The sequence below is a fragment of the Cyanistes caeruleus genome, chromosome 11, assembly GCF_971803275.1.
Source record: "Cyanistes caeruleus chromosome 11, bCyaCae1.hap1.1, whole genome shotgun sequence".
Taxonomy (NCBI): Eukaryota; Metazoa; Chordata; class Aves; order Passeriformes; family Paridae; genus Cyanistes; species Cyanistes caeruleus.
In genome coordinates, this window is record NC_141711.1 from 7,518,174 (window position 1) to 7,545,901 (window position 27,728).

At 42.0% G+C, this 27,728-nt stretch overlaps 1 protein-coding gene and 1 long non-coding RNA gene across 5 annotated transcripts in view; one reads left to right on the forward strand and one right to left on the reverse strand.

The window, feature by feature from the left end:
- The window catches only part of PTPRG (protein tyrosine phosphatase receptor type G), a 386,090-nt gene that overhangs the window by 66,851 nt on the left and 291,511 nt on the right, over positions 1-27,728 (reverse strand). For all 4 annotated transcript variants that reach the window (XM_086846057.1, XM_086846058.1, XM_086846059.1 and 1 more), the window contains 6 exons: positions 27,409-27,566; positions 23,053-23,245; positions 9,667-9,851; positions 7,628-7,736; positions 5,846-5,895; positions 2,725-3,517 (listed from right to left, as the gene is read on the reverse strand). In XM_086846057.1, coding sequence (XP_086702183.1) covers positions 2,725-3,517; positions 5,846-5,895; positions 7,628-7,736; positions 9,667-9,851; positions 23,053-23,245; positions 27,409-27,566 — 1,488 coding nt within the window. The remainder of the gene's footprint in view (positions 1-2,724; positions 3,518-5,845; positions 5,896-7,627; positions 7,737-9,666; positions 9,852-23,052; positions 23,246-27,408; positions 27,567-27,728) is intronic.
- LOC147650972 (uncharacterized) lies at positions 2,863-7,161 on the forward strand. The gene is made up of 2 exons (XR_015275026.1): positions 2,863-4,672; positions 5,734-7,161. It is a non-coding gene; the product is annotated as an uncharacterized LOC147650972 (long non-coding RNA).

Sequence of the window (27,728 nt, forward strand, 5' to 3'; positions counted from 1 at the left end):
AGTAAAAAACAAAGGATCTGTTTAATTGTCTGGCACAATCAACCAAAACCCTGTGGGATAGTATCTGCTTTAGCCTGATTAAACTGAATCATCCTGGGTTTCATCTTTTTCCCTTGCTTCTTTTCTTCTTTCCTCCCTCTTTTGTGAGAGTATAATTTTAATTGCTGTTTTTCTGATTTTCAGGTTTCAGAGCCACAGACAATGATGAGCAGCTGTGTGTGTAACAGTTGCAGATCAAAAGTACAATTAATCTAATGTGGGCACCAAAACAGAGAAAAGGATGATCAGGAAAATGAAAGAGAATGCAAGCAAGCCATTTGGTGACAGAAGACAATCATTAGCATTGGCCAATACCACAGGCAAAAAGAGGCCAATGCCATTTGGAAAGTAATGACATGGCCTCAGGAGAGGTGTGTGTGTATGTACGTGTGAAATAAGCACTAAAAGAAAATGAGCCTTGCTGCACTAATTGGCCTCGCACTTTCCCTGTAATTTCTCATGAGTTCCCTGTTCTCCTCTAATCATGCACACTCATGAGTACTTCCCCATTCAGTTATCCCCTTACAACTGCTAATTTGATGCTATATAATTAATTTTACAAATGTACATTGTTATGAAACAATTTTCTACTCTTCAAAATGATTAAACTTTCTGCTCACAAAAACATTTTTGAAACCTTGACAGCTATTTAAAACCTCCTTTTAAAAGATGCAGAAGAGAAAAGATGCCAGGAGAAAAGATGCATCCAAAAATGTTTCTGCCCTCACATTGGGACAGAGTAAACAGCAGGGATACTTTCTGCTCACTTTGGAAGTGGCCTGAACAGTCTTAACTGTCCTGATGCTCAGGAATCCTTTCAGACACTTCTGGCAATGCCCTCTTGTCTTCACTTGCCTTGATTTCAGGCTTATCTTGTTATGGGAAACCTTTAAGGCCCTTTCTCACAGGAGGAGGTCTTGCTATGGCTGGAGCTTCACTGAACTCAACTCCTGGCATGAGTTAGGTCAGGTCTGTCTGTATGAATTGCAAATTTCCATGTGCTGGGGAAAACAATTAAGCTGAAGCAACTAGCTTTGTGCTAGTCTAATTCAACAGCTTGTGTCTTTGGTAACCTAGATCCAGCCTGGAGGAAAGCTCCTTCTCCTGCATTCCCAAGTGTCTTCTCACTCCCAAGAGGCCTCATTCCTAACACAAAGGTGTTTAGGGCAAGCAGCATGCTGAAATCTGCCTGACAAGCATCTCAGACCATATTCAGTGGGGGCAATGGCCTTTGAGGATTTCAGGCTGGGGACTAAGAAAAACAGCAGTGTATTTAACAAAAAATCAGCACAACCTGTTGCAAGTTTCTCAGCTTCTACATCGTTAATCTGATCTCTGACAGAACAGTTATGATTCATAGCATTACAGACTGGTCAGCATTTCTGTAACAAATGTTATTAAAGACTGGATTTAGCTTTGTTTTTTAAATTGATTCTGAGCTATAACTGAATGCACAATATCTGCATTTTTGTGTTTATCAGTGTATGGATAAAGAAATATGTAAGGCTTTTTTCCACTACTCCAGAGCAGCTTTGATGGAAAAAGAAAATTATAAAACACTCCACAGATTAGCAAAACAAGCAATGGTAGTAAAAACCTCTGAAAAACAACAAACAAAAAAGTGCACTGTTTCATAAATGCTGTGGTAATACACATAATCACTCAAATAAAATTGTCTAATAAATAACAAATAAATCAATAAATAATACCTTTTAATAAATAATTCGATAATAAATAATTAATGTTTATTAATGTTAATAAATCAATCAATTTAAGAAATAAATCAGTCTAAACCTAAATAAATAAACCTAAAATAAACCCACATGCACGTACTCCATTTGCTTCCTGCAGTTTTCCTCACCAGTGGCCGGAGCTCCCCAAGCAGGAACACGTGTGGACATTCCTCAGGGAGCATTGGGAGCACCGTGAGGGCCCAGCCTGCAGCCTGCACAGCACACCCTGACCACACCAGGCTGCTGCACGTGCACATCACCTGGGCAGGCTTCCAAGAGGTTGCATGTGCTGTGCACACACTGTGGCTGGTGTAGCCAGAGGTGGAGTGTACAGGAGCACCAGCAATTCTTATTGGGACAAATAGAAAATATGTGAACTCTGCCTGGTTAAGAATTTTTTTTTTTTTTTAAAAAATAAAATCAGAAGGTAATCCCAGTGCAGAAAATGCCTTGTTTTGGAAGATCAGAGCATGTAGGTTTTGTGTTGAGACATAAACCAGCAATGATCCTTGATTTAGGAGAATATCTCAAAGTGTAGTCAGGGAGAATCCTGCAGATAAACTCAATTATCTAGAAGCACTTATACCAAACTTCCTGTGAAATGCCAGTTCAGCACAGCAGCTGCTCTTCCAAATTAATTTCATAGCTATAGGTCATTGTATTCCTCTCCCTTTTTCTTTTCAACAAAGTTCTTGATGTAGCATGTTGGGAGATAAAATTTTTCCAGATTTTCTCTTCCAATAAGCTACAAGGACCATGAATCTGTCCCAATAAAAGGATATTCCTTTCCACTCTGCTCTCTCCAGTAACAATTTGTGGGATTGGGTCCTGTGACAACCTGTAGCCAGACACCACAAAAATGCTGTATCTACTGGAAATCAGTAAAGAATTTGGATTGTGTTGTTTTCCAACACTTATGCTGGTAAAAACGGCTTCCCCACAGATGACTCACCTGGGTTAATGGTGATGAATTTGTTATCTGAGGGATGTTCCTCGGGAAACCTGTCCATCTTTGGAGGAGGTTTTCTTGTTGTCTCTGTTCTTGGGATCTTGCCCAGGTACAGTTCGTCGGTGATCGCTGGTGGCACTTGGGTGGAAGGGAGCAGCTGGGGCTGAGTGTCGGCTTCGGCAAAGCTCTCCTTCTCGGCACCTCCAGCCGTGGGGGCAACGTTTTGGTTTGGCACTTCTCCCGATAGGGTTTGATTTCCTTCTTCCTCAGCAGTCCTGTTGGGGGAAGCCACGGCCGCGCTGGGCTCGGTGCTATTGCGTGCCTCTGAGGCTGCCGTCGCCCTGCTTTTCTCCTTCTTTTCAGCATCCTTTTCTTCCTCTTCCTCATGCTCCCGCTCCCCATCCTCGCTTTCACTCTTTTCATCCTTCTCCCCCTCCTCGGCTCCCTCGCCATCCTTTGTCAGTGCCGAGTCCCGCTCCGGCCCTGGGGAGGCGGCAGCGGCCTCAGTGGTGGCCACCACGGCCCGGCCGGCCTGTTTGCTGGGGGCAGCGGCCGCGGGCAGCCGGGTGGGCCACACGCTGCTGGGGAAGGAGGAGATGCCCCCACCGCTGAAGCCCAGCCCTGCTAGCAAGGTGCTGGTCACCACGGAGGCCACGGTGGCCTGGCTGCCACTGGAGGAAGGGCCCATGCCTGTGGCCATGGACACGAATGAGAAGGGGAGCCCCGAGGAGGTCCAGGTGGAGGAGCCGGAGCTGATGGGAGCCATGTCTGCTGAGGAGGCAGGAGATGCTGTGGGCTTGAGGAGATCACCGGCAGCAGAGGGGAAGAAAACACATCAGAGAGCATCAGCAGGGGCTCAGCATACCACTTGGGGTCATTTTCTTGCTTTTCCCCCCCTTTTCACCCACATACTATTCTCCTAAAACCAGACACTCAGCACCAGCTGGATGAAAGGCTGAGCCAGGACAGAACATGCCACAGAGCTACCAGGAAACCACAAAAAGAGGAAACCTCCCTGCTTTCACCACATCATCATTAAAACCCTCTTTTATCCTGATCTTTATTTTACATTGGGACCCTCTCCGCCCACATTGCTACTGACTTGCGAGTAACGTTTCCTCTTGGGGTGAGAAGAATGTAAAGGAGTTTAATGAGTTCAGCTGCATTACTCACAGTGCTTTAATCCTCAGAATGCAGGAGTTTAAAAATACAGTGTTACATAAGGGCTGTCCCAAAATATAGGCTGCCAACGTGAGCATCCATGGCTGGTGGGTCTGCTCTGACAAGGAACTCTGGCTCTTCCCACGCACATTGTGAGGGCCTCAAAGGGTACTATTTTTATTTCCTTAATTTACCCATCAGGATTATTCTCCTAAGGACTGTGAGGCATTGCTCCTGTTACAAAAGAGCTGCAGCATGGCCAGCTGGGCACTCCTGAAGGACTTGGAGAACATCAGGAGCCTTTCAGCAAGCCACCACCACGTCTGCCAGGACCTCCAGGCTGTGACAACCATGTACAGACTCTATTTTCCACCTCCACAGGACCCTCCCTGGCCACCACCAGTGAATGAAAGGCAGGACTGGCACTGCCTGCTTCACTGAGGAATGCAGGTGAAGAGATATGGACTGGGCATCCTCTGCACCCTGCCAATATTACTGTAATGTCAACCCACTGCATGCACGTGGCTCTCTGCACAAGTGTGTGCTCTGCTGTAAATAAAACCCTTAGTACACACATAAAGAACTAAACCTTGGTCTATGCATAAAGAACTATTACTGAATTACATGTGGAAAAAGACACTGAAGTGAATTGTCTAAAGACAAGGAATAATTCTGTAGAAGAGCTGAATCAGCGGTTCCCCTGGATAACCTGACCATTCTCCCTCTCTGAATTACTGAAAAGTGTCTCATATTACTGAATTCATCAGCAGGAGGACCATTAGCTGGAAAGGTATGCACCAGATAAGGACAAAAAAAGGTTAAATAGGTGCTGCTGAATATTGGAGAAAATGTAAAATATTTATTTTGGAAACTGAAATTTATAACTTAACAGTATTTCTACATTTCTCTGCAATTCCTGGGTTCAGTCAAGCCGTGTAGTTGAAATCCTGCAGCAAACCGAGAAAGGCTGCTTTCTCACGTTATTTTTGACCAGCTGCAATCACAGAGAACCTGAGGTGTCAGATAAAAACCTGTGCTTTAGAGATTTCAAGCCAAAACTTTAAATAAGCATCTAAACTTTCAGATACTTATCAATCTGAATCCCTAAGGCACTGTGAGATTTGCTTTTTGCTGGCATGAACAGTCTCGAAGCTGGACTGAGTATTAATATTTGACAGCAGATTTTATGTATCTAGAATACCTCTATACATCATTAAACAAACATTAATCATTCAAATGCAAGCTTTGTATATGTTATTTGCTTACTAGGGAGTATATCAAACTGGATCAGGATAAAACCAGAAGCAATATACTTAGAGTAAATTCAATAGTATGAATCCAGCCCATAAATTCGACTGAACAACTCAGTACACTGGATGCCAAGAAATATAGGTTATGGATAGTTTCTATTAAATAAAGTAATAAGATGCTTTCAAAACTAAAACAGTGTATTCCATTTTTACTGTAAATGTACCAACATTTCTGATTCTGGAACACAAAAGTTGGCCTCAGTGACTTGTTATAGTCTCACCTGAATTAAAATAAAACAAAGACATTGTTCAGGTTTTATTCAGACAATAACAGGAATCCTTAAAGCACTGGAAGAGCAAAGATGCTGTGTGTGAGGCCTTATTTCTGTTGCTTGTACTTCTTCTCATACAGTTAATAAAAGAAATTAAATTTATTTCCACAGTCATCATTAAGATTTTACAAATCCCCTCTAAATGGGTTGAATACAGATTGAGGAAAACTTCTTAAAATTCTCCAGTGGTCAAAGCCTCTCAGAGCATGAAGCAAGAAAACCATTTCATATTGGAACTGTATTTTATGCTATAAACCCTTCTGTGACAGGTCTGGACACTCCTTCCCCAGGAAAGCTGGGTCCTGCTGCAGATTTCCAACATCGTGCTGCCACCTGGTGGGAAATGTCCCCAAATCCCCGCTCCCTAAATCCATGACTTACCACTCCTGTCTTCACAATTCGGGTCCCCTCGAAAATTCGAGTGGTGTTAGCTGTGGAGGGAAGAAGAGCAGCGTGTAAGGACAGGGGAGGAGGCAGAGGAACAACTGCTAATCTACTGCTCAACATGTGGCCACAGAATACAGGTACAGATCTCAGTCTGGAGCAAAGGCAGCTCTTTGGGTATTATTCACCTCACTCTGCACTTATGTCTAAACACAGACTTGTTAGTCTCTAATTACTCAGGCCTGGCAATGCCGGCTTGCTGACAGAAAACAAATTCTCTCCTTCAGCCCCAAACTGGATGAAACATCCTGACTTACACAGGAAGCAAAAGTAGCTTGATGGCAATAGGGTTTTTTCTGTACTTATAATATTATCATTGTTTATTGCTATATATCTCAACTACAACTACAACCAACATCTGGATAATGTTTTGAAAGCTCAAGCGGATTAATTTTCTAGGTTAGATGTTGGGTACAGCCAGAGATTAGAAGAGCAGCTCCTTTTTGGGGACATGTGGAAGCAATCCCATCATCTACTCCCACTGCAGATGTGCATATCACTTCCACTGCATTGAATACTGCGCTAGAACTGGGCTAGAGTACCCAAAGGATCTCCTACAGAGCTGTCAGTAATGATTTACTCCTAACTGTGATTAAACAGTTATTGTAGTCAAACTTCAAAGAATTTTCCATTCCATCATCTAGTAAAAGAGGTCATAATAAGCAATACACCAGTTTTTAACTTCTGCCTGGCACTTAAAAATGAAGTCTAAAACACCATGCTGAGGTACCAAGAACAGAGCTATACATGAGATGTGACGTGGACAGGACACTTGTCTGATCCCTGCTCTCTCTGCAATGCTGCCAACACTGTGGCATGTCATCACAACAGAACTAAACCATGTCCATAGCTTGACATCCCTCAGACACTAAGTGCCAGCATAGCAGGATCAAAACTCCTGTACTTTCTGAAAATGACACTGAAAAATGCCCTTATTATTTTGTTCCATATACAGCACCAGATCCAAGTGACAATTCTTTGCTTCATCCTAAGGATTTAAACTTTTAACTCTCTGCTTGTTTTATCCTTCCATTACCCATTTTGAGGTTTATGCATCTATAAGCTGGAGTAGGAGGGAATGCTCTCATCAGAGGCAAAATTTGCCCTACTTAATAAAAAATGCCATAATAAATTCCCAGGAAGGAGCAAAACTTTAGCACTTAAAAAAACCCTCAAAAATCATCAAGTTCTTCTACCAAATCTCAGCTTTACCAGATTTCTCCAATAAACTTGAAAGGAAATCCATGACAAAAGGACAGCTTATCATCTAGTTCTTTTGATTTTCTTTAAATATGTATGTTTTGGAAATCACTGAGTTTGCGTGCATGGTAAAACCTGATTGTCTCCACATGTGGTTGTCAAGGTAGGACTGATCTCCTTTCCTCTTTACATAAAACAGACACCGATCAGACTCACATTCTGTTATAGCTGTGCCTCTGATGCATAAGCAGCCTCTGAAGAATTTGTTTCAGAAAACTAGTACCAAGGAAAGCTCTAAATTCTCCTAAAACCTGACAAACCCTGACAGTGATAGGTATAGGCAAACCCTCCTCACTGGAAATGAGGTTCAGATCAAGTCACTGGCCACATTATATTAGCCTTGTCTACATTCATTCAAGTATCTTCTGAAATAGCTTCACACCATATTGCAATCTGCAAAGAAAATATTAAACAAACAAAGAATAAATCAATGTAAAAATATGTATGTGGCTTTTTTACCTTGAAAGAGCATAGTCTGGCTAAAGTCACTACGCATTTCATTTCGGCAAACTGCTTGAACTCTGAACAGATAAAGGATGTCAGGTGAGACATGGCTAATGATGGCCTTCTGTTTAAAAAAAATAGATATTATTCAGTTTTTTACCCCCACAGTACTGTCCAAGATAAGTTTGAAATATATAAAGCATTGTGCTAACATAGAACATTTATGCCACATAAGACAAGCTATAGTTCTACACAGAAATATTCAGTGGTTCCCTGGAGAGGGCAAGGCTGAAGGCTGGAGGGATGCACCCAGACCTGATCTGACCATGAGGAAGAAATGAATGTCCCACATCTGTTCTCATTACAGTCTTCACACCTCACTGTCTCTGCTCTCCTCAGAAAAACTTAAAACTCAAGTCATTTGCCTTTACAGCAATTATAGTAAGATTTTTTTAGGTGGAGATCCATGTCCCAAACATAAGATAAGCCCAGAAAAGTCACTGCAGATTCAAACTATTGTGTAACAAACTGGCAAAGACAATTTGATGCTGGTGCACTATGCAACATGATGGCTGAGCATCCTGGGCTGGGATATCTCTGCTTACTCCTAGACCTGAGAGTGGCCTTAGTCCACAATCACATCAGTTCACAGGACTAGCTGTATGAGTCACTTGAAATACTTGTGATCTCTATAGCAAAACACTGCCTAGCTCTGATTCAAGATTGGATAGCCCAACTGTATCTGCCATGGATAATGTGCATTTTCCTCTGAAAACGGGTTTCCTTCTTCTCTTGTCCCTAAAATAGACTAAGATGTCATTGCTTTCTTAACCCAAAGCTCTATTGAACAGCACAAGGTCTCACTGCAATTTATTTCCAAGCCATCACTTCATCACATCCCTTGTACTTGTAATTATTTCTTTTACATAAAACAGGATGCTTTCATGGTGCCCACCTCATTTTTGCTGATTAAGGCTCTCCTCCTTATACCTGATTAAAAAATTTCCCTTAAGAGTGTGAAATTGTAACAAGAGAGAGGTTACAATACATCATAACCTTGGGTGCCTTTCAATGGATTCCTTCCTGATTTCATGAGGCAGATCGTTCCCTAATGTGACCCAGATAACAATGTCTAGTGGGGAAATTGGAAATATAAATGGAAATGAAGTAAAAGAAGCTTCATCTAAGGGAATAAGAGAAGTATTATTGTATAACTGATTGAATGGGCCCAGAGGACTTTGTATTTGAAAAAAAAAAAAAGGTAACAGTCATTAGGAATAACACTGTGCTGCTGCATTTTTCATGTGCATATACAATTACTGATTTCATTATTCTAGAGGCTTTCTTTGATTAACAATAAATGGAGGCCTTTCAAACCTGAATATGTCACTCTGGTTTTATATGCAGAGAATGTTAAGGACCAGTACAATACTTGCTTCCACTTAGACAAGAATGACAAACAGATGAAATCCTAAATGGAGGAGATAGAGCAGTGTTTCCATCTGTGCTGGAACTGTCTTGCTCTTCTCTCTTTTTCTCACACTGCCAGATGTAGGCAGTGCTTGTACAGGGCCACTCCAAAATAATCTTCAAGCCCTGACTATGCAACTCCTGCCTCTGGCAGCACTTACTGCCAGAAACTGCTCTGAAGTCTGTAAGGGGCTATGCACAGTGAAAAGCTTGAGCCCAGGAATAGATTTTGGGGGATCGGACTTTTAATGTGAAAATCTGTAAGTTGAACGCAAGCCAAAAGGTATTCAGAGCCTCACCATTTCCCGAGCCAGCTGCCTCTCAGCAACACTACATGAAAAAGTGTCTGCAGATTCAGTCCTTTATGCACTCACATAAACTATAAATTCACACTCCAGCGTTTGGGTAGCCTGTTAGGCAACGTTCAACTAATGCTGAACATTTAAATAGCAATTCATTGTGGGCCAAACATTAGCCTGCCTGTAAGGTAACAACTGCTTTCCTTCTCTTCCTCCCTCTACCAAGAAAGTAACAATAGAAGGATAGCTTGATACATATGTCTGGGGTTGATGCTGTGCTTTTACCAGGTCCTTGTCACTATCCTTGGTGAAAGTCTTCTCCTTTTCATCTTCATTTTTAGTCCAGCTATATGAAATCATGTAGTTCATGATTGGAGGGTGGTAAATGGTTTCTGGTTGGTTCCAGGTTACCAGCAGCGCTGTCCTGTTCACAGGCTGTACTTTCATGTTGACTGGAGGAGTGCTACAAGCTGAAAAACAGAAGGAGAAAAGATGAAGCTCTTCTAAATAACCAGAATAAAATAAACAGGAAGGACAGTGCCTCACTTTAAGAGCTAGTTTTTTTTTCTTTAATGCCCTGGCCTACAGTAACAGCTTAGACTACAATCCACTGAGACCAATGGGATTTAATATCACCTGCAGCTGCTTTCTGCTCTCCTGAGTAAAGTGAATGAGAGAATCCATTCTCTGCAGGCAGGTTGCTTAGTTCTCAACTTAATTCTCAGTCCTGACATTTGCACCTACACCATATCTTGGTGACTTAAGAGCTCTGCACTGGTTCACCAAGAAATACACTGGACCTGATCCACAGCTTCCCTCATCACCACCCCCCTACTCTTAAGGGGTAACGGGCTCTGCCAGCCCTGGAAAGAGTTGAAACCTCTGAAAATGTGGCACTATTGGGTCAGTAAAGCTTCTCCTGTTATCCTAGTACATTTTTACTGTTATTTGATACTCCTCTTTCTAGACATCTTTCTTCAAAGATGCTCAACAATTTGCCAGTAATGTATCACCAGCACAGGGAAGAGTGGCTCTTTGATGGCCTTGGCCATCTCCTCTGAGCAGGCAGAGGAACCCCAGGCAGCCCTGCCTTCCTAACCCTGCCTGCAGCATGGAGGCACAAGTCACTTCTTAGCCACGCTTAAATCAGTGGGACATCAGCACAGGGACAGCTTAAGCTCTGGGAAAAACACTGTTTCTGTTTCCAGCAGTACCAAACCCAAAATTCTGCAGGGCAGACCAAGCCCAGGTAAAAACACAGCCAGGCCCCTGCAGCAGTGGGGTGCCACAGTCCCCTCGCAGCACTGAGGAAACACTTCTCAAGGAGTTGCTATGGAAAGGCTCAGGTGGGGATGCACAACGCTAGATGGCACTCACAGGCTGTGGGAAAACTGCATCATCCCCTTCTAGAAAGAGTTCAGATTTTCTTCCAAGCTTTAAAAATCACGTTTAAAATACCCAGTTCAGGGCAGATTCTCACATTCTCTTTCTCAGTATAAACCCTGAACCAAGGAAAATCACTTGCAATGATACCTAAACACATGTGCTGTGGCAAAGGAGCTGGTCTCTTCTGCCGGGGAAAGGCAAAGTGTCACCCAGCCCATCAGGCTGATACTGCTTGCAGAATTATTTTTCCCAGTACGACTCTTCCTTTTAAAGCCAACACACTGAGCTTGTTTGCACTCTGCAGGTATGTGACTGCGTGTATATTTGGCCATTATTTCACTTCTAAAGAGTCCTGGCAGCACTGAAGGGGAAATATGTCTATTGCTATGCCTGGACTTGCAGGTTGGCCATGCAGCACTGCTGTTACATTACTGAAATAGCTACAGTTCTTAAATAAAAATGATTAAATCCTTTAAACACCAGTATTACCAGTACATAGAAAAATACCTGTCAAATGCATTTGTGCAATTATAACTCACATTTTGCAGCTAGCTGAACAAGACAACATGAATTGCAGAAATATGCTTGGGCAGGAAAGATCTTTGATATTTGCTCTTGCCACAGGGGGTGACAATCCTGCAGTTTTGCAGTAGATCCTTCTGCTCAACCCAGAAGGATGATCCAGTAAAACATAACCCTACAGTACCTGAAAGCATTGGATAGATGCATGTGAGTGCATCTATTCCCTCTGGCTCCCTCCTGGTCCCCCAAAGCACAGCATGAAGGTGGCCAGGACCTGGGTGAGATGGGACAGCTGAAAGCCATCTCTGTTACCACTATTTACAGAGCTTCCTGATCCTTGGTATGCCTCTCCATGCTCACCTCTTTCCGCTGAGATGGTCAGATCAATTCTCCCTGACATCACTGTTTATTGATAACTGCACCAATAAATCATAACTGCCCTCTTTGACGCCCTTTGTCATCACAGAATTACACTTCAAAATGCCAGGCCAGCCTTTATCGCTCCACCTAATCAAATCCCATCAGAGATAGGAGCCCAGGGTGAAGCACTACCCAGATCTAAAACTCTTACCCAGTCTTTGTCCTCCAGAAGGACATACAGAGATTTATATATTTAAAGTAATCATGCATCAAATTGTTTTAGAAATAATTCAAGCAGGTAACCTTCCTGAGAGATCTACCTTAATTGCACCAGCCCTCTGAACGATGACTGGCCAGCTGATTTTCACACAAGGACCCCAAGCCACCCCAGGGAGAGGGTGCTGCCATGGCCCCCATTCTGTGCTCTCTGTAGCCAGCCTGGGTGCCATCTGGAGCAGCTCATGCCAGCCAGGGAAGTGGGCACTTCCCAACAGGAGACTCACAGGCTCAGAGCACCCTCCCTGATTCTGCACCCTGAGCCAAGAAGGTCATGAGCACTTCTAATCACCTGAGTGACTCCAATGACTTCACTGAGAACAAGTCTCATTCACAGCCAGTTAAAATGAGGCTGAATCTGCAATACTGCGATTCATCAGTAAATATTACAAAATTTTCATGACTTAGTATGACTTGGTTCAATTTACTCCAAGGCAAAGAAAAACCTGAAGTAATTTAGTATTAACCAACCCTTTTCTGTTCAACCACATTTTTTTAAAACAGCTTATGAATGGGCAAAAGAGAAATATTAATTTTTTTTTTTTATAAAATGAAACATATGGTTTTATTAATTTAATTAAACCTGCTTAGGACACAATGGAATAAAGAAACATTTGATCCAATAATTCAATTTGATGATTTAATTAAAGTGATACATAATAACATAGTGGATGTCTGAAAGGCAAAGAAAAAAAGTACAGTGATTTGACCATCTATAAAACAACTGGCATTTCCCAGAGATCTAATTTTTCTTTCAATACTCTCTGTGCCTTGGATTTTTCAAAGAAGATTAAAAGAATCACAGGCTAAAGGACCTCTAGTGATTTTGCAAAATGTGCAGCTGAAGAAGAGATAGAAATGCAGGAAGAGGTTGGGACAGAGAAGGGGAAGTTTAATCAGGACACACTAAAGAGAAACACAGGCTTTTACTTTTCTTTTTTTTTTTTTAACAAAACCAGGCTTAATAAGAAAGAAACAAAAAATCAAAAACCAAAAAAACACCCCAGCCAGTGAATTCATGATTTCTTGAGGAAAAAAAAAAGACCCCAAACCAACAACCAGCATTACTCCACACTAAAATAGCATCTCAGCTAAATTTAGAAAAAAAATTATTAATGCTTTGTTTAAAATTCAGATCTTAAGGGATATTAAAATATTGTTGGGGCTTTCAGGATGTCTTTCTGTGGTGTGTGCAATCCTGAGCAGATACCTGCACAGGTCTGGCAGGACACCAAAGCCACTGTGTCCTGGGCAAGACTTGTGGAGAGAAGAAACCCCCAGCTGGGGCAACCAGGCCACATCTCAGAGGCCCTGACCAGGAAAGAGCCTTTGCAGTACCATGGTCATGCCCCACTGCAGGCACAGACATACCCTGGACCTCTTGGAGGGGAAAAAACACCCTCACCTTCCTGTCAGGGATGACCTAACTGGGAGAACCTGGCAAACAAGCTAGCTCCTGCCTTCTGGAAAAGTCCTGCAGAGGCAAGAGCGTTGTGCAGGTGCCTCTCTGGAGGAAGCCCCTCTGACCCAACTCAGGCAGCCTCAGTTGCTCTCCCAGCTGCTGGCCATGTGTGGGGCTGCCTAGCAGCTTGATCCAGGCTTTTCTCCGCAGATCAGCCTACTGGGGAAGGCAGGGGGAATCCAACATCTTGGCCAGCCTCATCTTCCAGGGCTCACTCAAGCCTGGACAAAACCTGTTTGCCACTGGCAGACGAATGCAGCATGCTGATGCAGTCATAAGCACTGGGCAGGCCAGCCATACAGCAGAGAATTATTTTCTTCATGTTAAAAACATTCCAGTGGGCTGGAACAAACAAAATTAATTTAACAACTCTGCATTCATCTCTCCCATAATTTGATTTGTATGTTGTATTTGGCTACGTAACCTCCACGAGGCTTTCCTAACTGAAAGCCTGATAAAGCTTAATCCAAAAGCTCCTGGCAGCTCCATTTCAGTGAGCTGAAATACAAAAAAAGGAGCTTGTTGCTTTGCAAAAATTAATTGCTGACACTAAGACACACCCATGAATGCAGAAATAGCACGTAAGAGAATACTGCAGCATTTTTTTATTAATATTATTCCTTAAAAGCAGCCTGTATTTCTCTTCCAAAGACAGAAATGCAACACCAGCCAAACTTTCTGGGTTTCATCACGCTTTTTGCATATGCTACCTGTGGTTATGAAAAGACCTATTTAGGGAAACTTTGTGAGAGTGCAAGAACTGTATATTCAGCTATGGCTTGTATACTTTCTCCCTGTAAAACAGGTCTTCATATGATGAATCTAGTTGCACTGGGCTCAGCGGGATTTGTAAAATCCTCTAAAAATGTTCTAAGTTAGCTTGTCCATGCATAAAAATGTCACCACTTTAAAGGCAGTTATTTCTAGCTGTGCTATGCCCTCCTTTGAAAAATCCCACTCTCTACCTCCTGCTGAATGTCTCAGCAATGCAAAACTGCTGTTCCTCTCCTTGGTGCTGTGGGATACACGTTGTGTGCTGAAGCCCCGACAATTTTCAGCACAGAAAAGCAACGTGACAGTGAGATCCTGAATCCCTTGTGGTGACATGGGCAGAGATCTTCTAAGGCAATTCATACATGAAGGGGGAAACATCAGCATCAGGATGTGCCCATAGCATGTTACTGCCTCAGAGCTGCTCAGCGGTAACTAAAGGGCAGGGACAAGGGTCTGGTCTTGTCTTGCTCTGGGAGGCAGCTCCTGGCTGTAGGGTGAGAGAGGCCTCACTAGTCTGGATATGCAGAATGATTCATTCAATAGGATGAGTGGCAGGGAACAGTGTCTCTCCTTTCAGAGCAGGAGCTTAGCCCATGCCCAGTAGAAGAGAAACTAAGAGGTCTGTATGGGGGTTTCATGTCTTTATTCACCATAGGGGTGAAGAAACCAACAAGTTGGTGGCCAAGTTCTTGGGGGAGAGAGGGTGTTTCCTTCTCCTCTGTCCCAGACCTGGGAAGGAGCTGGAAGGGCCAGTCCTGCAGGACAGATGCACCACTTGCTGCTGTGATGACACCCAACTCAGACACAGGCATCCCAGGTGATTTCAGAGCATCTGAAAGCTGTGATCAGTGCCTGAGCTATTGCCAAAACACTGCATCAAGTCCATTCAGCCCTGTCACCCCCAAGAACCCAACTGCAGACAAGAGAAAAGCAATGCCACCAACAGAAAATGGAAGAATACTTTCAACTACATCCATACCTACACACACACACACACACACATATTCCTTCTCATTATTAGATCCTCAAAACTCCAAATAAACCCTGAAATGCAAAAATATGGGTTATGCTGCAATGAGAGAACTCACACTTGCTTCCATTGCCATGGTAAGGGAAGTGATACAGGGGCAGATTCAGCTACATTGAACTGGCGTTACTCAGTGGAGGTGCTCAGGAAGAGACTCAGATCTATAATAAACAAGAGCATGCTTTGGGCTCTCAGATTCAATCCCAGAGTTCAGCAAGGGCTGTGCTCCCAAAGGATAACAAATAAACTACGAAGATCATATGCAGAGACAACAGAGGCTTTAATATATCAGAAAGGGCCAAGAGGCATACTTATAACATTTTCCCCCTTCTTTTACTAAATGTTTGCAGTTTTTTGGCTTTGCTTTAGTGTACATTGTTGACTTCTCAGAGTGCTTATAAATGACATTATTAATACATAAGGGTAATTGCTTTAAAGAGTAGCACACATTTTTCCTTTACCTTTGCCTGCACTTTGCCAGCAGGCACTGGCAGGCTCCGGAGCATGCTGTACACACAAATATTTGTGTTGATCTACTTCAATCCACAGGCAGAATGTAGCTAGGAGACAGACTATTTATCTTCCCTGCTCTTACCTTCCACTATGCTTCAAACAGACAGGGTTGTTTCTTGAGGTGTGAGGGACAAATCCCACACTTGTTTTATGAGCACTCACAAGCAAATGGGTACATGGGTCCCTGTGACAGAGGGTGTCTGGATGAGCTGGGTTTGTGCCTCTGTTGCTGGCCCATTTCCCAAAGTGTACACACAACCAGCATTTGGATTAACACCTGTATGGCTTTGTAGCACCTACATTTCCATGGCATCACAGCAACAGATCCTGTTTTACTGAAGGGCACGGACTGTGTGTTTGCACCTGAGTATTTCACATATTTCACAAATACAGCTTTTTGTTTCTACAGCTGTGGTCTGAGTCCTCAGAAGTGCAGATCAGCCTTGCACCATTAGATGCCATGCTGGGCTAAACTGATGTCCAACAAGGACCTGCCCTGCAAGTTTTGTGTTTGTATTGCACACATCTATGTGTGCACACAGAGGGTGACTTGTGTTTCAAATGTACACCTGTGCCCTTATTTACACAGTGTGTTTGTGCCACATGTGTGATCACATTCAGTGGCACAAATGGTATCAATGGGGAGGAAGAAGGAATGCCAGAAGGACACATATTTGCTATGTTAGCCAAGCTGACCTTTCCAATGTTCTGGTGAGGGCTGTTTGGCCTGGGGAGCATAGGAAGACTGCACCAATAGGGCTGGTAGAGCCTCCCAATACATGCCTGGGGGATGCCCAAAATCAGATTTTTTTAATGAAAGCTTTTCTTTCATAGTTTCTGGAGGCTTTTTCCAGCACAAAGGATGAGCTGCAGGCACTTATGGTTCAAACTAAAATTAGTACTTCTGTGGGCTGAACAACTGGGCCAGCAGGTAGGAAGTGCAGAAAGGAATTCCCTCCAGGTGTAAATGGAATAAATCCTCAAACTCATCTCTTCCAGCTTTAGTGGCAGCTGTGAACCCAAACCACACCTACACTTTCACACTGAATTCTTCTTGCTCTGTTGGTTTGGACCCTTTATAATCTCTGAAGAAGTCTAAACAGTGACTTAGTGCTTATTAATACATCTATTGATAAGTTGTTTACTACATTCAGGCCCAGACACATGTACTCCTCACATTACAACCCCACAGAAACTACAACAGGTGTAAAACAGAACCCTGCAGAACAGAGCCACTACAAGGGAAGCACGAGGCCTATGTCAGGTCTAAGTACCACATCTTTTTGCATCTGATTCCCCTCAAAATGGGTCACTTTTTTAAATGAAAAGTTTTTTGTTCTGCCTGACCTGAAACTCTCTGGAAGGCAGAAGCCTGTCCTCTCCTGCTCTTGCAGGACACTCTCCAAGACAACTGCACACACAAGGACCCAGCCAATGCTGCACAGCCAGACAGGGCTGAGGTGGAAGGGATGAAATATGCAGAAGGAAATATGCAAGAATCCACTGATTTCTGCCTAAAATGTGCATTCAGCAGCCACTTGAGGCTCAAAAGGAGACTCCTGCAGCTGCAGATGAGTACCTTCACTTGGAGAACTGAGGCAGTGGCAGACAGGCAGGTCTGTTGTGCAAAGATGCAGAGCAGGCAATGAACAGCTATCACCCTCAAGTGTGACCTTCTGCTCCAAGCCAGGCTGCTACACCAACAGAAGTCTGAATGATGAGACATGAATTCATTTGCACCACAACTAGTGGGGTGTTGACCTTATTAAAGGGGAATAGATTTGGGAAATGATAATTTCCATAGCAAAATGAAATAAAAGTGAATAGGAAAAGCCCAGTTATCCAAGGAAACCAGGAAGGAATTGTTAATCCATAAAGAAATCTTCCAAGATTCTTCCAAAGGACAAAAAGAATCAATGCAAATGGAAAACACACTGTAAATTAACTTTAAAAGGTTCTTGTTTATTTCCATTCCTGCTGAGGTATTTAAAGAAAATAAATAGTTAAATTTTGCTTTAGCCATCCTGAGGTAAAATTTCAATAATGAATCACTTTAAATTTACCTTCATTTTGTTGTTGTTTTGGATGTTACATATTACTGCATAGTATTTTTAGTAATTTAGGTTTGACTAAAACATAAAAATTACATTCTGCAAGAGTAGGACTTCTCTGCCTAAGACTCCTAGACTCCCAGAGAGAACCTGAGGGCATGAAGAGACTGCAAAGTTGTTTTGAGACAGTATTCATAAAACATGGGCATTTAGAAAGCAAATTACTGGGAGTAATAACAGAGGCTATAAATGAGGCAAATAACTTGTTCTCATTCAGAAACACTGCTGCCATGCTCTAGACTATCTGCCTCAAAGTGTTGATGTCAGTACAATGAATCTCTGGACCTCTGATTGCTGCTGCATGGGAGGTGCACTCCAATGCTGTGCAGAAAGGCAACACCTTTACAGAAGGCTGTATTTTCATTTCTGACATCAGGAGCCATGAAATGGTGAATAAGAGCTAAACTGCTCTGCTTGAGCAGTGCAGTACCTTTGGCTGCAGACTGCTGGCTTGAGCCATGCCTCCAGCACAAGGCATGCAGAGAGGAAAATCCAAGTGTCTTCTATCCATGTTTTAGTGGCATTAAATTAAAAGGACTTCCAAACTGTGAATTACTACCACATAACAAAAAACAGTAAGGAAAATGATCACCTGTACAGTACTAGAGAAATGTCCCAGCTGTTAATTTTGAGTCCAAAGCTAAGTTTTACTGGAGCGAATTTATGACTGCTCATTATTTAACTTAGTCTAGGCTTGTAATTACAGATGGTACTCTGAGGTGAAATCCCACTGATGGGAAACAGCATCATTTGAGACTCCAGCAAAGAGTAATCAGACACCTTTGGGAAAGTAATCAGGCATCTGTGAAAGAAAACTCTGATGTCAAGAGCCCCTCACATGGGATGCTTGTGTAAGTGTTGTAAGGCATGCAGCACATTTAATGAGATAGAAAGGTTAAAGGGTTTTTTTGAGTGTTAAAAAAAACATAAAGAAACAACATTTGATGTAATCAGGAGCAAAATAAAATGGGAAAGCATTGTTGCACATTGGATACTTCCTGAAATGAGGAAATGAAACACCTTTTCCTCCTGAGTTTCCATGCCTACACCTTTACTAAAGCAGGTAATGTTTTGTCAATACAGCTCTGCTTGATGGGACAACATGTGAAAGTAGTAAGGATTCCCTGCAGACCCAGACTCTTGAATTGGATGGACTTTTATGTAAGAATTCTGTTTGTCCCTGGAGAGCAACGTACACTATTAAAGCAATAAATAATTAGCAATCCCTCTACCAGAGCTGCTTGAAAGTGGCCCAGGAGCTGCAGGAGCACAATATATGATGTAACAGAGCAACAAAGTCCTGAGCCACAGAGGACAGGCCAGAGAAGAAAGCAGGCAATTTTAACAGAGATTGTCTTGTCCAAAAAGTCAGACACTGCCACAGTCACTGATAATTACAGTATTTGATGAATGCTTTACAAATACATTCTTGGCTTAGAATGGCTGTACAGAGAACCTCTAATTTTTCAAAACTTTACATAAATTACTATTGCAACATGAGTGAGCCCTCTTGTTAAATGATATCTGCCTGATTTAACAGTATGAGCCACTGCATAGCTTGGATCTCTGAAAGTTTCATCTTAAAAAGTATCACTGTACAAGGGTTTATTATCAACCCACCAGTTGCTACAATTACATAGCTGAACAGTATTTAACCTGGATGGTGTATTTTGGAAATAAGATCTTTAAACATCATCAGTATGGTTTTTTGAAATAGCTCCAGGGTCAACTTAAAAATTAAGCTCAGCTCATGAGCTCTGATTCAGCAAAGGTCTTATGCATATGCTTTTATTCCAGGCATACAAGCAGTTCTCAAGAGATCTGTTTTAAATCAGCTTTTGCCAATAGGAGGAAGCAATGAGATAATGGAATAAAGGGAAACTCATCTTGTTAAACTCTGACACAAAAGAAAATCTGGAGTTTTCACTTGGAAATGAAAAATTAGACCTATTTCAAATTAGCTAAAATATTTCACCATCTCGTATTGTGATGATTGAAAACAATGCCCCTCTCTTCAGTGCCTCTTTCGAATCAAAACAAGAGAAGGGAGAGGAGGGTAACTGCAAAGCAAAAGGCTGGTAACATTCATACTGGTTAACAAACTGGATCCAAATGCACTGACCTAAAACAGCCTTTCCGAGAAGACATTTTATTTACCAAATGCCACCACTTTTGGGGCTTTGCTAAGGAAATACTCAGAGGACTGGTATAGAGTGACAAAGCTTTCCTCAAGTGTATCTGCAGGTTATGCTACTGGTCACAGTTCTGAGATCTGAGATAGCTTTGATAGCTGAGAGAGAAGACATTCCTCTTTGGTCCCAAACTGTTCAGGATGGCACATTTGCCAATGGATCACTGCTTTGTGTTGATCTGAAACTCCCTATTCACCAGGGAATTCTGAAAATTATTCTGAACATTATGCAAATTGTTCTGGGCACATTTTCCTCCAAAATAAGAAAGGCTTACATAATGAATGCTACACTGTTTTCCAGATTAGCAATACTGCCCACAGACTTAATAGAGTGTGACAGAGGAAACAAATTGCAAAAATTCGCACTGACAAACACAGCCAAACTTACCCTGCAGAGCTGAAGACCATCACAAACCATATCACCTTGCAGCAAGTAAAAGACACATTTTCGTGACCATGCCTTTTTCTACAACACACAAATCAGGAACAGGGAAGGCAACAAGAGTCACCATGTGACAGCCATTGGTCACATTGTCTAATGCAATGTGGAAAGCATTGAGGTGCAACCAGGAGGTATGCAGAAGAATCTGCATAAAATAAATTTGTTATGCTAACCTTACACTCTTCTGTACTTGTGTGCAAGTCTGTCTGTCTGGAAAGCACTCCATGCACTCAGTTTCTCACTACTTTTGCATGAATGACACTGCATAAAGTGGTACTATATTTACTAGCTGAATAAACAACAGGTTTTGCTTTCACTCAAGTATTATGACTTCAACTCATTTTATTTATATGTCAGTAGTTCAGAATGTGCAGTGGACCAGGCACATCATCACTGTTCACCTTTGTCAAAAAAGAGGCCAGAAACATCCATGTTGTTGTACTTCTGGAACAGCTGTATCTCATCCCTGTAACCTTTGGAGGATATACTACGATCATTTTGTGTTAGCAACTCTGTGCCAACCTATTTATCTTAAGTTCATGAAAAAAATGCACCCATTTTCAGTGTCCTCTGGTGCGCACCCAACCCAGAAAGTGACAAACTAACAGAGCTGGTACAAAACAACCGGCTGCCCAGCCATTAGCCTCCTAGAGCTAAAGCTGAGGGGAGGGAGAAATCACCAACTCCAGCCTCATCCCTGCCATCAGATGCCATGCTGAATGTTGTCAGACCGTGGGAAATGCATGTCCCCCACCTTAGGGTCTCTCTTGCCACAAATTCAAATTCCCAGCCAGGCACAAACACAGAGCATTACCTGAACATGATGGCAGAGGACCCATAGAGAACCTGCTTAGGAAACCAGACCCCAAGAACCAAACCCCATAAACATGGACTAATGGTTGTGCTGGTCCCTTGCTCCTGTAGACTGGCTCACCTCATGATAACTAAGCCACATATGCTTGTTTTTTAAAGATCAAAGTCATGGTGAATCTTGCTGGTTATTCAAAGTGCTCTTTTGATTTCGACAGCTGCAAATTTAGGATCAGCCCATTAACTAACCAGTCTATTAACTATAGACTTTAGTGTTTGTCATGCTCTGACAAAACTGTGTGTTTCAGTTATTTACTGTGGTGGTGAAAATCACCCCAAGATTTTTTATAGTCTTAAAAACAATCCAGTGAGGTGAGAAATATGCAGGCGGTGTGACCAAAGCAGTTAAATCTCCTTGAATGTTATATCAGAGGTACCTTGGCTGCACTCAAAATAAAAACAAGTCTGTTTTGTCACTTTTAACATAATGTAACTCATTAACTTTCATCACTGTTCTGGGTAAATAATATGTACAGAGGATATAACTGAAGAAATTACTGACACATGTTGCTGTTACAACACTGATTGAAAACTACAGGCCAGAGCATCCGAGCGTAGCAGGGTTTCTTCATTCCCAAGATCTCCTTCTCACTTCTGATGTAAATTCTCTGTCCCAAGGCTGCCTTGTACATGAGGTTTGTGTACGTGTATATTATATATATAAATAAGCATGCTCAGAGAATAATGAGCCCTGAGAAATACACTCTCCCAGCACTCTCTTGGGAGGGTGAGGTTGCTGAATGCAGCTGTTTTCATGATTCACATCCTCTAAAATCTGTACTTTCTGTGCCTGGCCAGGTGAAAATGCCAGGTAAAAAAGGGAAACTTGTAAATCTGCTTAGCTGTTGCCTTCTGGCAAACTGCCCCTCTCTTCTTTACCTCTACTGGTTAAGCAGCAAGCACTTTGCAAGACTGAAGACTGGAAAGTACATGTGATTTCTTCTGCCTATAAATAACATCAGTCAATAAAATAAAGGCAAATAAAAGTAGTAAATGATATTTATTTCTAGTCTTATTTTATCCAGAACACATTTCTCTCAGCATTTCTGATGTGCTCTTCTAGCCAGGGCTGGCTGTGCCAGTGCAACAGGAACCTCTCTCCACCCCCCTCTCTCCAGCTCATTATCTGGTGTCTGACAGAAGCAAGCGCCAGCTGCTCTACAAAAAGGCACATGAAACACTTCAGCAAGACATTAGAAAATCACCTGCCTAAAAGGAAGAGATTATTTTCCTCCTGTCACCATTACCAACAGACTGATACAAACGTTGAATTAAAAGGTCGACAGTTCTTCACAAGTCTTGTTACTGAAGAAATGAAACCCATAACCACGTCTGGATACCCTATTTCCATTCAAACACCCAATGCCTCAGTGCTAAAGGGGCTGAATTTTTACCTCTGACCTCGGCCCTTTGGTTTTCCCTTTTTGTCTGGCATCTCCACAGCTCTACAGCCAGCTGGCAGAAACAGGGACATTGCCAGTTTGAGATTTATATTTTGTGGCATTGAGACCCACATATTCTAAGTCTGTATTATCATGGCACCTTGTCACAGCGAGTACTACAGTATTTGCAGCATGAGCAGAATTAGTTAATTTATTGACACATACCAACAAGGAATGCCTGCCTAACCTGCATTATTTCTTTGGTGGCTCACAGCTGTTCTTGACACCATTTGGTGACAAAGTAGACAGAGAAAAATCCCGTTAGTTGAGTGTAAAACTCTAAAATATAACCTACCTTTGGAAGCTTCTGTGCCGAGTGGATTTTCCAAGATGTCTGTCATATCTTGGTTCCAAGCATCCTTCACAGCAGACTTGGATACCTTCCTGTTGTTCAGGTTTTGCTGGGGCCGGAAGTTATTCCTCAGGTACTCCACAGACTTGACATGATCTTGCTGCTCAGTGGTAAAGATGGAGTAAAATGCCTCCAGCTGATCGCAGCCATCATGGCAGGGGAGAGAAAGGACGTTAATTAAAAAAAACAATGTGGTGGAATCCGAGTGGCTGATAAGACAGCAATGGAAGGAAGTAAAATGTTGATGCCAGGACTGATAAAACCACATGGGAAGTCAGACTGCCCACTGAAATTATTGCCAACCACCTTATCTCAGCACAGGGCTTATCCTGCCCAACATGGGAGAAAGCCTTCTAGAACCTGTGGACATCTGTCACTGGCAAAGAAACATTTGCCCTTAAGATCCCTTTTGTGTGTGACACAGCCTTGCCAAACCCTCCTCACGGCTGGCACCGTTTTGTTTCACAGTATCACGTCAGAAAGTGCTTCCAGGCCATTCCACACCAAGAACTTTCTCCTGGGTAAGGCAATACTTCCTTATCTCTGAATACCTTACGAAGTTTAGCTGCCAGGCTAAGCTTCACAGACAGCTCATGCAGCACTGTTAGGCACAGCTAGCATATACTCCTCTGGGAATAAGTTTCTTCTGTTGGATTCAGATCTGAGCTATTTATAAGAAAACGTATTAACCTGTAAGAAAGAACTGTAATTGGAAAACTTTTCTGTTACTTTGTATCTTAGTGTTTCTTAGAAAAAAAAAAATTCTAGCAAACTAAGGTGAAAATATTTTCAGCTGATGTTTTTCTCCTGGCTATCAAGGTAGGTACAGCATTTACTGTTACCTTGTTATCATTCAGAACAAAAACTAGAATTAGTTATGTTGCTGCTGGAAGGATGGAGCAAGACAGAGCAGAGAAGAAATCAGTCCTGATATGGTTGGACATCACATCAGTTACACATATTGATAGTATGGATTCTGGGAGCACAGAATCTGGCCCTGGACTTCAAAAAGGGACTTGAGGAACATTCATACCTTAATGACAGGTCACTGAAACTTACACACTTTTCATTCACACTTTTCATTTAGTGTGTCTGCTCTAAAAGCACTTGAGAAGCATATGAACCCCAAACTTTAAAACTGGAAGAATTATCATGGCAGCCTCGATTGATAAAGCTGATCATCAATGAAGTGTGTAACAGAGCAGTTAAGCATCCTCCATTGACTCATGAGGAACCCACTACCATTATTGAATTTCCCTTCAAACCAAGAATCTGAGTCCTCTTCAGCAGAAGGACAGCAGGGGATGAGCAGGGAGGGGTGACCACCAAGGACCAGTTCCCATTGCAGGCAAGGAGCTCAGGTGCCACTTCCAGAGCTCAGGTGCTGCTTCCAGGCTTCCAGCTGCAAATGCTGGGATTTGAATTGTACTTTTTTTTTCTGCATCTTATATGAATACTTTATTCCCAGGTTCTCAACACTGTTCTGTTTCTGATTCTTTCAAAGAAACATCTTGAAAAATTTCAAAGACCATTTCCTAATTATTAGCAGGGCCCCCTCAAAAGCATAGGAGGATGGCTTAAAAAAGGGTTAAAAGGACTGGCTTACACTTATGCCTTAAAAAAAACCCCACAACAGATGATCCTGCTACACCCTTCTATAGAAGCACATATCAAAACTCTTGTGCTTATTTACATACCTTTGGCACTTCATGCACTGGAAGCAGTTTTGATGAAGCCAGCTAACAGGGCTTAAGGTGACTTTATAAAAGCACAAGAACTTGGGTAGTAACTCCTTCTCTGAAGTCAAGTCTCTAGGCTTAGACATCTATGACATTAATTGAATTTTTAAACTTTGAGAGGGAACTTTTAAAATATTTTCTTCTGCCATGATACCTTGGGGAGGTATAATTGCATTTTAACAACTGCCAATTCAAACATGATTTTTAACCTTCCACTTTTTATGTCTTGAAGTATATATAAGCCATTTCAACCTCACTTTCACTATAAAAATATTATCTATGACAAATGAGAAATTAATTTATCTACAGCTGCCAGAAAAAAATAATATTCTAAGATCTGTAGTCAAGAGCTACATTCATGCTCTTCAAGGAGTACAAGAGCTCCTGTTCAGAAGAAGAAATTAAAAGCTCTTGTAAGACTATTGTAGATACAGGGAAACCTGGTCTAAAACTCTGAGTCATGCAATTACAAACCATTAAAACCTGATGTGTAGTTTTCTAAGGGCTGGATACACAAATGGCAATTAGAAATCCTGAAACTGTTATAAGCACAATGAGCTACTCTGAGGTATGCATTACGAGAGATAATGCCATGCTTTGGGTCATTGAATGCACTTAGCTTTACAATGCATCCGCAGGGTGACACAGCTTGTCCTGGTTTGTTGTCTAATTATCGGGGAAGATGATGATGATGGAGGACTGTGAGTAAAATACAGAAGCCTCCACAAATGGACCACTTCACTACTGTCCCTTTTCCAGCAAGGTATTTTGCTCAAAAGCAAGAATTTAATTGGAACAGCAACAAAGCTTAAGCAATATCACTGTCATCCCCTGGGATTACAGGCTGCTTCATGGGGTTTGTGATAAAGAAGGTTAAACTATGGCAATGGATTATGTTACACTGTTTCTGTTAGAGGAACAAATAATAATCATAGCAGTGGCAGGGTGGCAGGCTCTTGAAACACACACATCTAGAGCTACTGGGGAGGGAGGAATACTATTATTTATTCCACATGTGTTGTAGTATCAATGAAAGTCTGTCTACACACAGAATTCACAGCCCTTCAACCACACACACATGCACAGAGCAGCACAACGCCAAATTTTAAAAGGCTTGATTTGGAACAGTTACTTCTGTGCAGCACAGGAAAGGAGCTATGCAGGATAAAGTACCTTTATACCAACAGCCAAAATTGATATTTACCGTTTTATTTGCATTTGTTAAAAAAGAAAAAAGAAGTCGTGACCCACCTGATGTGCACACAGGGTATAAAACTGAGCATGGGCCAGGCCTTGCAGCCACCAAATAATAAACAGTAAACTTATTGATGTAGTGAAAAGCTACAAGGGATTGCAAGTATCCTGCAGGCAAGGACAGAATTCCAAATGATCTCGACAATCAGAGAAAAGCCTGAACAAAACAAGGGGTCTGATTCAAACGGGACCATGTGCAGAGTCACAGGCTCCAGCCAGAACCGGGGGCTGCCTGGGGGCACAGTGTGCTCAGCACTGCCACAGAGCTCAGGGAAAGCCTCCAGCAAAAGGTTCCTGCTGACCAGGAGCTGAACATGGACAGCACCATCACACTTTTGTGAAAGAGGCAAAATAACACCAGGATGGGTGGCTGGAGACATGAATCCTGACATGTCCCTCAGCCTCTGGAGGGCCTCAGCTGAAGCACTGCAACTGATTTTGAACACAGACTGTCAAAAAAAGATGAAAGAATCTATGGGAGAAGCAATGAGATCTAGAAAATAGGAAAAAAAAGCCTGGAGCAGGGGTATGGCAAGTGCATTCCATACTTCTGAAACCTTTGAGCAAACCATCTGTCAGTCAGGATCACCCAGTGAACTGTTCACATGCGCTTTACAGAATTAGTAATGTAAAAAGTTTGTTTTCAGTGGCTTATGACAGATGAATAAGAGGTAAGACTAAGTCCAGCAGGTTGTCTTTCTAAATACCACGGTCTTACAATGTCAAAATACATTGAACTGGCAAACACTTGACTTCATCTAGACATTGCTTTATCAGGATAATTCTTCAAACTCCAGACACTGTGTCTATTTGCATTAAAAGCTGCTATATGCTAATTTTAAAGATTTGTGCACCAGCTCACTGAGCACATAATGGTAGCTTTACTTTGTTATAAAAACAGTTAAGCATGGAGAATTAATGGAAAGATGTCTTTTCTAATGTAATTAGTTCAAATTACTAAATCTGAGCAGAACTGAAATCACTCACTTTACTTTGAAAAGAAAGTTTCAATTAAAAAGAATAAAAGGGAACTCTATGTAACTATTTACACCATAGCTTAATTTAATCTTAACAAAAACAATATGAAATAAATCACTGAAAGGAAGCTGGGTTTCATGTTGTACTGTCTTCTCAAGACTGATGGCTCCTGTTCAGAAACAATATTAAGAGAATAAAAAAAAAATCACCGACACTTCCTTTTTTGTCAACAGAAATATTTGTGTTCTCCAAATTAAACCAGCAGGTTTTGAAAACAGTCTTAAGAGTGCAAATTAAGAGATGAGCCTCACTGACAAAACAAACACACCTGATGATAAGAAATGGGCACAGGCTTCCGAAAAACGATCCACTCCACGATCTCGCTGCAGGGAGGAGTAGTCAGGGAACCTGTGTAGCGGTAGTAGCTCCCCAGAGATGTTGGCAGAAGTTCCCTCAGCACAAAGGGATCCAGAAAGGTCTCCTTTTCTGCAGGGAAGATTGACAAGCAGGATTACACTTTTTTTTAATGTGTCTTTAAAACAGACATCACATTGCTAGGCAGCCTAACAAGGTGTAATGGCAACAACATATTTTATCATATATGTAATGAAAAATGGAAGCCCTCTGTAAGAGCTGACGTGTGGTTTA